The sequence below is a fragment of the Gadus chalcogrammus genome, chromosome 16 (assembly GCF_026213295.1).
Source record: "Gadus chalcogrammus isolate NIFS_2021 chromosome 16, NIFS_Gcha_1.0, whole genome shotgun sequence".
In the NCBI taxonomy this organism is placed as follows: domain Eukaryota; kingdom Metazoa; phylum Chordata; class Actinopteri; order Gadiformes; family Gadidae; genus Gadus; species Gadus chalcogrammus.
In genome coordinates, this window is record NC_079427.1 from 22,513,909 (window position 1) to 22,526,506 (window position 12,598).

General features: G+C 38.9%; 1 protein-coding gene across 3 annotated transcripts in view; it reads left to right on the forward strand.

Annotated features, from left to right (window-relative positions):
* Positions 1-1,074: 1,074 nt before the first annotated feature.
* Positions 1,075-12,598, forward strand: part of bcas3 (BCAS3 microtubule associated cell migration factor) — a 210,641-nt gene continuing 199,117 nt past the window's right edge. For all 3 annotated transcript variants that reach the window (XM_056611673.1, XM_056611674.1, XM_056611675.1), the window contains exons 1-6: positions 1,075-1,173; positions 2,012-2,104; positions 3,278-3,332; positions 3,452-3,527; positions 4,697-4,803; positions 10,908-10,989. In XM_056611673.1, the coding sequence (XP_056467648.1) occupies positions 2,034-2,104; positions 3,278-3,332; positions 3,452-3,527; positions 4,697-4,803; positions 10,908-10,989 (391 nt within the window). In that variant the 5' untranslated portion in view covers positions 1,075-1,173; positions 2,012-2,033. The remainder of the gene's footprint in view (positions 1,174-2,011; positions 2,105-3,277; positions 3,333-3,451; positions 3,528-4,696; positions 4,804-10,907; positions 10,990-12,598) is intronic.

The window sequence follows — 12,598 nt, forward strand, 5'->3', positions numbered from 1 at the left end:
CTGTTGTCTGGTTTCTGTTGTTTCTGTGTGTCTGCCGGCACCAAAAGGGCGCTGTAACGCCCTAATGATTTACACTGTATTCATCCAACTAACTTTACAGCACACCTATCTAGACTAGGGAGAAAGATGAGTGGGACTAGAATCATCTCTCGTCCTCCTCATCCTCCTCAGTGTGCATTCCACCACCAGCATCATCATGGTCATGGAACGGTCGTGGGCTAGTCACTGATGGTCATGTGTTGGTTGCCATGGTGGCTGATTGTCATCAATAACAGCCCTATAACAAAGCAAAGAAAGGACAATTGAGTGCAAATAGCAGTTAGACTGCAGCCTATCTCAGGCGCTCCCTCATTCTCATGTAAGAAGCGGTCCCTGCCCTTCAGAGGCCAGCAATGCAGCCTGATTTCCAAATCTCTTAAGCAACACTGAATACACAATCGCAAATAACGATGTTTAGACTGGATCCAGTGCGCACCATGTAACAGTGTAGTCCAGTCCATCAAGTCCACCTGAAGATTATGATGTCATAGCGGCATATCTATATATTTATACATATATATGTATAGATATCTATAAAGATATACTTTTGTATATATATATATGCAGAGGACATCCGGACCTTTCTCATATTAATTCACTAGTAGGTCTTCAGGGTAATCTACAGCATTCAAAGACATTTATTATTTCTTAATAAATGTATACTCTTTTGGATTGTCTGTGTGTGCGTGTGCATGTGAGTTTGTTTGTGTTTGAGTGTGTTTGTTTGTGTGTGTCTGCGTGTGCGTGTTTGTCTTTTTTTGTTGTGTTTGTCCAACAGTTTTCAGTTGTCATTTGATAGGTCCCGTATATATTTTTTGTTTGTGTGTGTCTGCGTGTGCGTCTTCCTGTGCGTGTATACGTGTGCGTGTGCGTGTGCGTGTGCGTGTGCGTGTGTGTGTGTGTATGCATGTTTGTCTTGTTTTGTTGTGTTTGGCCAACAGTTTCAGTCGTATTTTGATAGGTCCCCTATTATTAAGACCCGCCTACTTGTCTGATTGGGAGTTCTGATTGGCTTTTAACTAAACACAAGACTTCCGCAAACCCTGGCGACTGTGTTTACGTTTTACAACAGAGCTCCCTGGATTTACCAAACTAATACGACAACGAAGGCAACCATTGACAAAGAGCATATTGGTTCGTGATTTATCCATGAAAGACTATATTTCAATTACTTCACGTGTGACTGCTATTTTGATACTTTGCGAGCAGTTGGGGTAAACTGAACGTGGCTAGCTGTTCCATCTTGCTAGGTTAATGCAATGATTATCAAACTAAAGTTAATACAGGGAATTGGGTCAGATAACGGAATGGTAATTTGCACTCCATGCTGATTAATATTCACTGTTTGGTGTTGCAGCTGCTCGCATTAGGCACACATAATAAGCGTTAAGTGGCTAATGTAGCAATTTAGCCTTGTTGTCCAGAGGAGCTGTCCAACATCACAATGATAACCCTGATAACGTTCACCGTTTTGGGTTATGGCAACTCCACACAAGTCTTCTCATAGCTTAAAGGGTGGTTTGCTAATCGGTTTCTGGTAATAATGAGCAGTACGTTGTCTTGCATTATAGCATCGTTAAATTCACTAGTACGTTGTTTACTTTTTTTATGCTTCTTTTACATGGTTGTTCATTTAGAACTTTATGTTGGTATAGGAGCACATGTGTTTTATTGCATGCAATAAATTTGGTGACCCAAAGGAAACCTAAGCACTAGATTATGAATTAAGATAGATATAGTCTAACCCCGAGCTTACTATACTGCAACTTACCCTGAATTTACTGTTTTACAACTACCAATAATCACAATGGTATAATAATGATAACAATAATGTTATGCCTTCAGTCAGAACTCTTTGAAAACCTGCTTAAAAGTCTTCATAGCAGGTTCATCTTAAACTGCTATTTGGTTTCCCCTCTTATCACATAAAATGCTTAGATTTAACTATGTAATTGTTTTGTCCTTAATTTAGGATAAACAAAATACAAGCCAGCATGGCATCTGACTCCCCACGCAGACCAAGTCGCTGCGCTGGAGGAGTTGTGGTGCGAGCTCAAGCTGCCACGTAAGTAGAGTTTTCTTCTTTTATATTTTCCATCGATACCCCTGTGTTGAAGCAGCTGTTTAGATAGGATGTATGCCTTCATGTTCTATCATGTCAGTTCTATCTGCCACAGTTTCTATACTCAATATATGTTATCCCCTTTAGTTCAATAGTTTATTTTGTTTGTTTACAGCCTAAAGTGCATTTGTGTGATTTAAGGTTTGCTCACTTTAACTGTTTGTGTTAGTATCAAATGTGTCTCACTTGAGATCAGTGTTAGTACACTTACATTGCATATCTGTAGGAACTGAATCTAAATTATTTATGTGGATAAGTACTTCCCAGATACATTCCTTGCGGTTTGATGGACGCACATTTTTCGTGCCTACCTCACCGGTTCACTAATAACATGGGGGTATCCTTTACAATGTAAAGTCAGCCAAACATTTTGAATGGGTCACTGGTCAAAGTCATATTATGCACACACACACACACACACACACACACACACACACACACACACACACACACACACACACACACACACACACACACACACACACACACACACACACACCGAGGGTCTTGCATTCACATTTACATTTAGGGCATTTAGCAAACGCTGTTATTCAAAACGACTTCCAAAGTGAATAATTACATTTGTGAGAAGAAAGAGAAATAACAATATATCGCTATTGGTACAGTAAAGATGTTCATCGAAACAAGTGCCAAGCACTTACAATTGCTATGATAACCTTTTACCCTGTAAGTTAGCTGTATACAATGATCAGTACTATTTTTAAGTGCCAGGATGAACAACCAGAAGTGCCAGGACATACAAACAATAAGTGAGTAGGATTAAGGTATAAGGGTCTTCAGTTAGCTTAAACTGAAGTTAGCTCTGCTTTAGACGTTTGGAGGAAATCCATACAGAGATAAGCCAAGATGTAATTCCATTCAGGTTTTTTGTGCCAAATGACGATACAGTCCCAACAGAGAGAAATGCATATGATTCATCTAAATATTCATCATGAACTTCATCAGTGGCCTGTGCTCACAAAATCCATACTTTTATTAAGAAACTATCTCTATATTCATCTACAAAGAAAGTATTCTGATAATCTACAAATAAGGAAAATGTTTTGACACTTTTCTGTGTGTCTACCTGTAATAAAAATATATGTATATTATTAGGGAGCAGTCCTACATGGAAAGCGTGGTGACGTTCTTGCAAGATGTCGTCCCGCAGGTAACTTTTATACTTCACAAACAAAGCTACGGGTGTATCATATCCCATGATAATATTTACACGTTCATGACAATTGTTTTCTCAATATTTCTGCACTGTTTCAATCGGTATTCATTCAGGCATACACAGGAGCGCCTCCGACTGACGAAAAGGAGAAAATCATTTGGGTGCGATTTGAGAAAGCTGACGTCAATGGTAAGATTGTTTGTACGTACAATTTTCCTCATCATGATTGGCAAAAGATAGGCCAACATGACGGTCCCAAGTAGATATCAGAGGACTATTAAAGTGCTTGTCCGGTGGGGAACACTGGAAAGAAACAGTCAGCAATGCTGCTTATGCTCCCAGTGTGTTTAATAGCAAAGACAAATGAACAAAAAGAATGGAAAACATTACACATATATGATGGAATTCACAGATTTCCATTGATACTATATAAATATATTGCCTTCTATTATTGTACATTTGTATTCATCAATGGTAAAATTAAAATCCCATGTAGTAGTGCAGTACCAAAGATTGAAGAAGACTGATTAAGCACACCTGTCCCTCGTTCAACACATTTATTTGGCACTGTGGCTCCAAAAAGTTACATTAAGATTTAGGGCATTTAGTAGACGCCTTTATCCAAAGTGACTTACAATAAGTACATTTGTCAGAAGAAGGTGAAACAATATATCACTGTCGGGGTACAGTCAGGATGCACTGATGAACACTGACAAACTGTGTGCCCAGATCAGCCAGGTGATCAACAAACAATCTGCATAACGTTTTTCCCTCGTTTGGAAGAAACGCCTATACACTAATACTGGAATTCATCTTTTCTAAATACGGTAAATAAAAAAATCCACAGGTATCACAGGTTCACTAGAAGCAGTGAGAAAAAAACATCAGGGTTTTTTGTAATGTTTGTTTATTTCAGATCATTCAGACCCGAAAACTTCATATTCAGTTTTGGCCGGCAAAACATTATATTACTGACCTGAATACATGTTGGCTCCTCTTCGTGATTGGAAATGGAACCTCCAAAACATTTTGTTTCGTCAGTTGTTTTGAATCGCCTGTTCTGAAAAATATAGCTTCAGGATTTTCTGCTTGATTCTATTATTGCGTAGTTCTCTTATGTATGCCTTTGTCAATCCATTTTGATGGATTTTGATTCAGACTAATATTTGATCCCTTCTGCTTTACATGATATTTTTTGAGACTCACGACAACTTTCTTGCCTTGGCTGTTGGAACAAAAAAAAACAAATTATTCTGTATACAATATCAATTGAAAATAATCAGTTTGTTCAAATAATCTGAAAAAATTGTGGGATGTGATTGGTTGTGTGTTTGTGTGTTCTTCACCTGTTTGGACAGACACAGCCCGTAACCCTGTGTTCAAGGAGATGCACAGTGGAACTACAGAGCCTCCTCTCTGCCTCATGATTGGCTACACTGATGGGATGCAGGTCTGGAGCATATCGGTGAGTGACCAGTGCCCAGGAATAGCCTAGTTTATGCCTTCTAACATTTTACAAATATTTTAATCAATGATATCTGAATAATGCAGAGATTAACTGATTATTATGAACTCAAATTGTTAGAAGGCATGAACATGTCGTTTTTATATCCTAATGTCCTATAGGCAGTTTCAAATCCTGTTGCATGCTTTATATGAGGGGCGGAGAGAAACATGTCAATATTATTGATTGAATTTTCCAGTCTATCAGGTTGGACAAGGTTTCACCAGACATAAAATAGGATTGAGATGTTCTGGTAAAATTCGGCTTACTTTAATGATTAAGTGAATGATTTGATTTGGGTAAGAATTGTAGGGGTTAAAGAGCCAGTAAACCTACTGTTTCAGGTGGAATTAGAGTCACACTGAAAAAACCTTTACATACTAAGTCAATGTATAGACGCAAATTGATGAGATTGTCTCGCCAGGCATTGGCTGCGTTGCAAATGGCGCAACACGAACAGAGCAAAATTCATTGGTTCCCTCGTTTTTTATTCAAGTGTTTTTTATTTTGATAAAGACTATTGTAAAAGGTTGATCACTATGTTTTCATCATGCATTCCTTTGAGAAATATATATAACATTTCTGTCAATGTATGACAAGGCGAGCAAAACAATGACAAATATACGACCACCCCTTTTATTCACTCCCACTCCTACACCCCACTGAAAATATCATATATCAATGGCGCATCCCAGCCCCTTCTGACAGATTAATTTATCGGCCTTGTGGATACATTTCTCTAGACCAAAAAAAATACTGCTATGAGGTGCCAAAGGAATGTAGCATAGTTCCACCAAGTATAAGACTACCAACACTAAAATCATGCATTCTGCAGGATAAGCCTTTTTGTTTTGACCTGTCATGTCCAATCAGCTCAGTGGCGTTCTTTTCGTGACGTCACGAAGATAACACCACCTGTATTCGCAGCAGAGTGGAATGTTTGCATAGTGTTGTGAGGATAAGGCAAAAACATAGGCTTTTACTCCTTTTTTCTAAATCACAATTTTTATTTTCGTAACGTGACTAAATGGCATACATGTTGACTTGCATGCCATTTAGGGTTAGTCAACTATGTTGACGATCATAAGACATATTACAATGTAAAAAAACAACTTCAGTTTGGTTTTGGGTTCACTGACTCTTTCATGCATCTACATTTGCACTGGACTACTATTAAATAGGAACGCAAAATAATTTGTTTCATCATCTCCAAAATCTCTGGTTTGTCATGTATTGGACAAGCGGAGTCACTATTCATCTTTACAGAGTCTTTCCCTAGAAAGGAATGTGTTAAATGTAAGTGTAGCTTTACTGTTCGATTATCTTATTCATAATGACAGGGTAGATTAAATCATTATTTTGCATCAAAACAAGACAAGACTCCTTTGATCGCTGCAAGAAATGGGTAAATCAATAAGCATGATAATATCCCTTTTCTCGATTGGGGGAAATTAACCGAACAAAAATAATATGATTCTGGTATTAAAGGTTTGACATAGTACACGTTTTCACAGAATAAAAACAAGGAATTTTACTTGGTAAAAATAAATGGCTAGTCTTGTCAGGGACCTAATAGATAAGTCAAAGTAGGTAAATTAAAGGATAGGGCATACATGATGATATATATGACAATAAAAAGACAATAAGAGACATTCTCCAGTGAAAACTGCAAGTGCTCGTGTGGAGAATGGAGCTCAAGTAGCTTAACACATACAGATCTATTCGTTTGTTATCATTCTTCAATGGCACCTTGCAACAAACACTTGCCTTCAAAACCAGTATTGAGCCAATGTGTATCATGAATAATTATAAATTTCATTATTATTCAGTTACATGGATATTTCTGATTTTCTTTCAAAATATTTGTCTGAAATGTTTAATGATGTTCTTTCCCAAATATGTATATTGTTAATTCCTAAAATTTGCCTATTAAGTCATCATACCAATTTAAATGTTATGGAAGACGCACACAGCTGAATCAGCTCATGAACACTTGTTCATGAGCTGATAACAGCTGCAATGTCCCTAAATGTCCACTAGAGTTCAATGTCGACCAGCTTATGAACACTAAATCGCTACTTACGTCATGACTTTATTTAGCCATTGAATAGGAAACGGAGAACTCTATTGTATGCCTAGAATGGCATTGCTGGACGAAATAATGTCATACAGGATATGTAAAAAATGTAGTAATGATAGATATTTCAAATATGTATAAATAATAAACAAAATTTGGCTCAAAATTATCCGATGTATTATTTTATGGGATGGCTCTCTCAATGTGTTACATTTATTTGTGTAACTTTGTACATTATAAATCAAAAGTAGTGTATAAAATCGAATTCTGGGTTCAAAGACTTTTCTAGGAACTTTTTTGAGGAAAAGTGGTGGTGTAATGCAGGCTTATTTTTTTATTTTTTTTCAAAGTCCTGGAAAATCATTAGAGGATTTTGTCAGCTCGGCAACGTGACGAATAACCCACAATACTGTGAAGCCCGAGCTCATAGAGTATCCCCTTTCATATAGAGGCCATCACCGAAACTTGCAAACTTCACATACATCCTGTGAAATCTAAACAGACCAACGTCCTTAATCAGTTGCTTTATAAACATCCACAGGCCATGGGGAGAGAGACTCGCCCCCGAGAGAGAGAGAGAGACACACACACACACACACACACACACACACACACACACACACACACACACACACACACACACACACACACACACACACACACACACACACACACACACACACACACACACACACACACACACACAGACACACAGACTGCTTGGTGTGATGTGGCTATGTACAATACATTCTTAACAGCTTTTTTTTCACATTTGTTATTTTTGGGCAGGCTGGGCTTTACATTAGACACCCAGTTATGTAGTTCAATAAGTTCTCAACCCCTTTCGGGTTTGGGTTTACCTCCACACCGATCCTTCACTCGGCAACCACCGCCCTCCTATCACACACTATCTTTGTCTTGCTTCAAGATTTTGACGTTTATAGGATATTTTAGGGTGCGTTTTAGATTCTTTTTTTCTTTTCTTTCTTCAGTGTTTTAAGTAAGCGATGAAAGTGCCCTGCTTTCTGGCTTTTGAGTGGCCGTGAAGTGTTTGTGACAGTTGCTAAGCCAACACCCTCTGTAATGGCCCGGACCAGGGTGCACAAGCACATGCACATGCACGCTTGTTCGAACGGCACTCACCCACTCCTTAAATTGAGACACGGGTTGGTTACTCCAGATCATGGTTGAGGTGTGTGTGTGTGTGTGTGTGTGTGTGTGTGTGTGTGTGTGTGTGTGTGTGTGTGTGTGTGTGTGTGTGTGTGTGTGTGTGTGTGTGTGTGTGTGTGTGTGTGTGTGTGTGTAAACTCTGTTTTATAAGGTAATAGATTACTGCAGGATAATTGTTTGTTAGTAAAGGCATTATAATGAAACTAACAACTTTTCAGACGTTATTTCATTAAAATACACTTTTATCCATTGAAACGTTCAACTGCTATATAATGTGCTTCTCTGTTTATTAGACATGTTTTTGTATAAAAAAACATCTTTAAAATAAAATAATTACATTTAATACGTAACACATTGAGCGTGTATATTTGATATGAAACACAAAACAGAACAGGGGCATCCCAAAGGTAGCCCTCTCATAATTTATCCCTCATTGCCCTGAAAATACGTTAGTGGCTTCTATAGTGCATTTGAGAATGGGCAAATAAAGCCTTGGTGACCAAGCTTGATGCTTACTTTATCCCATAGCTACATATTTCTCTCTCTCTCCCTCTCTCCTCTCTCCTCTCTCCTCTCTCTCTCAGACACAGCGACACCACAAACTTGACTCAACTGTGTGTATGAGAGCAGCGCATTGACGGCAAATACTTCTGTTAAGGGCCTGACACCATGCTGAGCTCTATAATCCTTTTGTTTAATTTTTTTTAGCTTTTGAACCACAGAAGTCAATTGCATTTATCCCCAGTACTTTTAGATCCTGCAGCACTTTATGCTGTCTGTTAAGCAGTTGACCTGCCATGTCCAGCACCTCAACATGTCCCCACAGCGCATACTGAGTGCTAAATTGTGAAAATGGCCCATATATCATTGACCCAGAGCTTAGATCATTATTTTTTTTTAAAAGATTAAAACACTGGAGCAGACACTCGATTCCAACAGGAATAAAATAATAAAATATTCTTCAGCTGAATATCATTTAAAAAATGTGGCATATTGGTACTATTGCCACTAGTACTATGAGTAGTAGTAGAAGTTGTTACTTTAATCTTATACATTTATTTGAAATGGTAGCAAAATGAATACAAAAAATAAAAATAATAATTGTATATACATTATGAAAATAAATAAATAAGATGGACAGATAAAGAAATAATACAATTAATAAATACATCTGAGTTCTGGTCCTTCCGGCCCCTTGTGGTGTGATCTAATGTAACAGAGAAAGTGTTATGCCCATAGCCCATGTCACACACAGCGCTGTAAGGCGAGGATGAGCGGCTGTGTAATGCACAATAACCCGCCGCATTATCCCCACCCCCAGCCCATCTCACTTCATATGGCTGAATTCCATTATTCACACACACACGCACACAAGCACACAATCACACAAGCACCATGCTCTTTATTTGCCTGTGTTGGAATCCCAACCTCCCTCACGCTCTGCCCTGTTTCACTCCCAAGGATCATTTGCTCTCTTAACCTGCTTGTGTATCCACTGTTAATCTAGTGCCACTGTGCTCTGAGCACTTTTAATAAAAACATAGCCTCAAATCCGCCACTTTGAAAAGGCTACTAATTGCGCAAAAGAGCGATCATCCCCTCAGATGGGTTTAAGGACTTAAAACTCACAGATTAGAGCCCTGATAATGTGACAATGTACGTTTTCACTGTTATTTAACGCATAAAAAGCAACAAAAGTGGGGCATTCAGCGCTTAAAACAATGTGCCATTACATGTGCCAGACCTTGCCAGGAGACATAGTACACTGACTTAATATCATCTCATCTCTCTGAAGCCTTCAACTAGGACAGCTGATACAATGACCATTAAAAGGCTTTGTCGTTATTTCCACTGCGATAAAGACAGGAAATGCAGTGACCTCTGTCTTTAGCGTCAATATATTGAAGTATAATTCCAAAGCTTTGCAAATGTGTCGAGGTGAACTCCCTCCGTTGTTGCTGGAAAGTGCACTTATGTTGCAATGTATAAATCAACAAGTCCAGCCGTATTTACCATACCAGTCTGTTTCGTTATCGGTCAATCTGTTTCCCTGCAAATGTTTGTAAATTTGGAAAGAAACTGAGGCAATAAGGAAATAAACTGTATTATCTTATCCATCCCTGGATCCACCCCATAACGGCATGTACTATCACAGTGCAGATGAGCCATATTATTTTATAATGTTTAGAACTAATCAGAACCGAAATCTTGAGTATGGGTCCAGTTTAGAGCCAGCTGGCTCAAGTGGGTGGTGTCTGACTGCATTGCTCTCTATCATGCGTCATGCACTGGAGTCGGTGTTCATGGGACGCAAAAGCTTTATTAAATGTCACCCTTTTGGTTTCTTTTATGTCCTAGTGATTTGGGCATTGAGGAGAATATGTGCCTCGGGATCGATTTTCTATTAGCATTTATAGTCAATATATTTTCAATATAGTCATGATTTTGATACATATCTGCTGATAACTTTTCGAATCCTATTTCAAATAATTATTTCACAATCTCCCAAAAGACTCTGAAACTGAAAAACCTGAGTTCAATTTGTAATTCCACGAATTGAATGCAATTTATGCAGTGGATTTCAGGTCATTGTTACACTACACAAACTGATGTAACTATCCACATTTTTATACACAATGTATATATTTATTTTAACTGGATTCATGGAATGGAATCTGTTAAGCCCTTTATTCTACTACTCGGTTTTCTGTTATAAATACAATTGACATGACTTGATTATCTTGGTCTAATTCATCAAAGTTCTAACTCTGTACCTTTTATGTTTTTGAGATAATAATGACGTTCCATTTCCATCTAGTTGGCTGGGGAGGCCCAAGAGCTGTTCTCTGTCCGCCATGGTCCAGTCCGGGCCGCCCGCATCCTGCCAGCCCCTGATATCAGTGAGTCGTCTTCATTGATTATTGATTATTCCCCACAGACTTTTAGACTTGAATTCATCCAATTGCTTGGAATCACTTTTAAATCCTTAAAAGGGATGTGAATCGTCCTCCTATTATTTAACTGTATAACTGTTCTGCCATGTTATGTGTTACAAATATATATATAAGACTGGTATGGAGCAGTGCCTGCACGAGTAAAATAAACATGAGGTATGTTTTTTGTGTGCTTGCTATGTAATACCTTGTACACAGAGCTACCTCGTTCCTCCATATGTTGTGCTGTTTGAAGTTTGCCCTATACCCATCATTTTCAGCTCCTCAGCCTGTCCCCTGAGCAGGCTCCCTAGCCACCCCTCCCCCATCACTGGCTCCTTGGTCCCATAGTATTATGAGGGATAATTGCATTTACTAAAGGTTAGCAAAGGAAGGGACCGGGTCCGTTGAAAAACATAGCCATTGCTTTTATTTAATCACCTCCAATCAGCCCAGAGGAGGATGGGGGACGCAGAGAAGAATTAGACACACACGAGCCTCGTGTATCATACAGGGTTCCCACCAGGCTTTCATGTTTGCTAGCAAGATTTACTGGTTACCAAAAAAATGTCCGGCTACATCATAAAAGAAAATGCTCAGGCGACGGGTGACAATAAGCTTATTCTCTGTCAGTTTCAAGACCGTTATGATGAAGTGATCCATCAAAATATATATTTTGGAAGTAGCAAAGAAAAAAAAAAGCAGGCCGGCAATTTAATTGCAGAGTGTGTATGATAAAAGAGTATACACTATGCACATTAAACTACCTAATGTTGGCTTACATCACTATTTTGTGCTTAAACTAGTAAATGCATGACATCATCAATGGAGGTCACATGCCCCTCCTGGAGACCATAGTCTGATGGGACACAGCAATGTTATATAACATGTACTGTAGTTCATAAATCTAAAACCTCAAGTGACAATTCCAACATTCCACATAGAGGGTTGAGGAAATTAATATCAGCAGTCCTGATATCCTACTTTCTTCTCTCTTTCTCCTTCCCTCCCGTTGCGTGTCTGTTTGGAGCACAGGGTTGAATATAATTTCAGCACTAGTGTTCACATCCTTAAGGCCATGATGTAATTGGATATCTCGTTCCACTAATTAGCTCCTTTTGAGGCATGAAGTTGGAGTGCGGTGTCACTGCAGGTATCAATCAGTACTGTGAAGTACAGCGAAAAAGCCCCTGCCCGCTAGCTTGTGGCGGTCTTCTGGTGAGAAAATTAGCTTTTTGTTCTCTATCCATGCTACGGTCCTTTTGGCAGATTTCAACAATGCACAATGACGCCATTGGAAGAGGCCCTGGAAACGGATGAAAGCAAACTACAGTAATAAGAAGCAGCAGATCACCCCGACACATGAGTGGAGTAATTCTCCCAGCAGAAAATAAAAATGAATTGTCCGACTAGAGGGGTGGACACTGATTGCAATCTGCCAGGGCGCAAACAGTGTTGCACTGTGGTGAGCTGTTAAAAGGCCCAATTGTCTCTGATGGGACCTCATGGGTGGGCGGATTTGGAAAGACCCGAAAATAGGTGTTGATTATAATAAGCCAGGGTCTGCCCTTCCAAG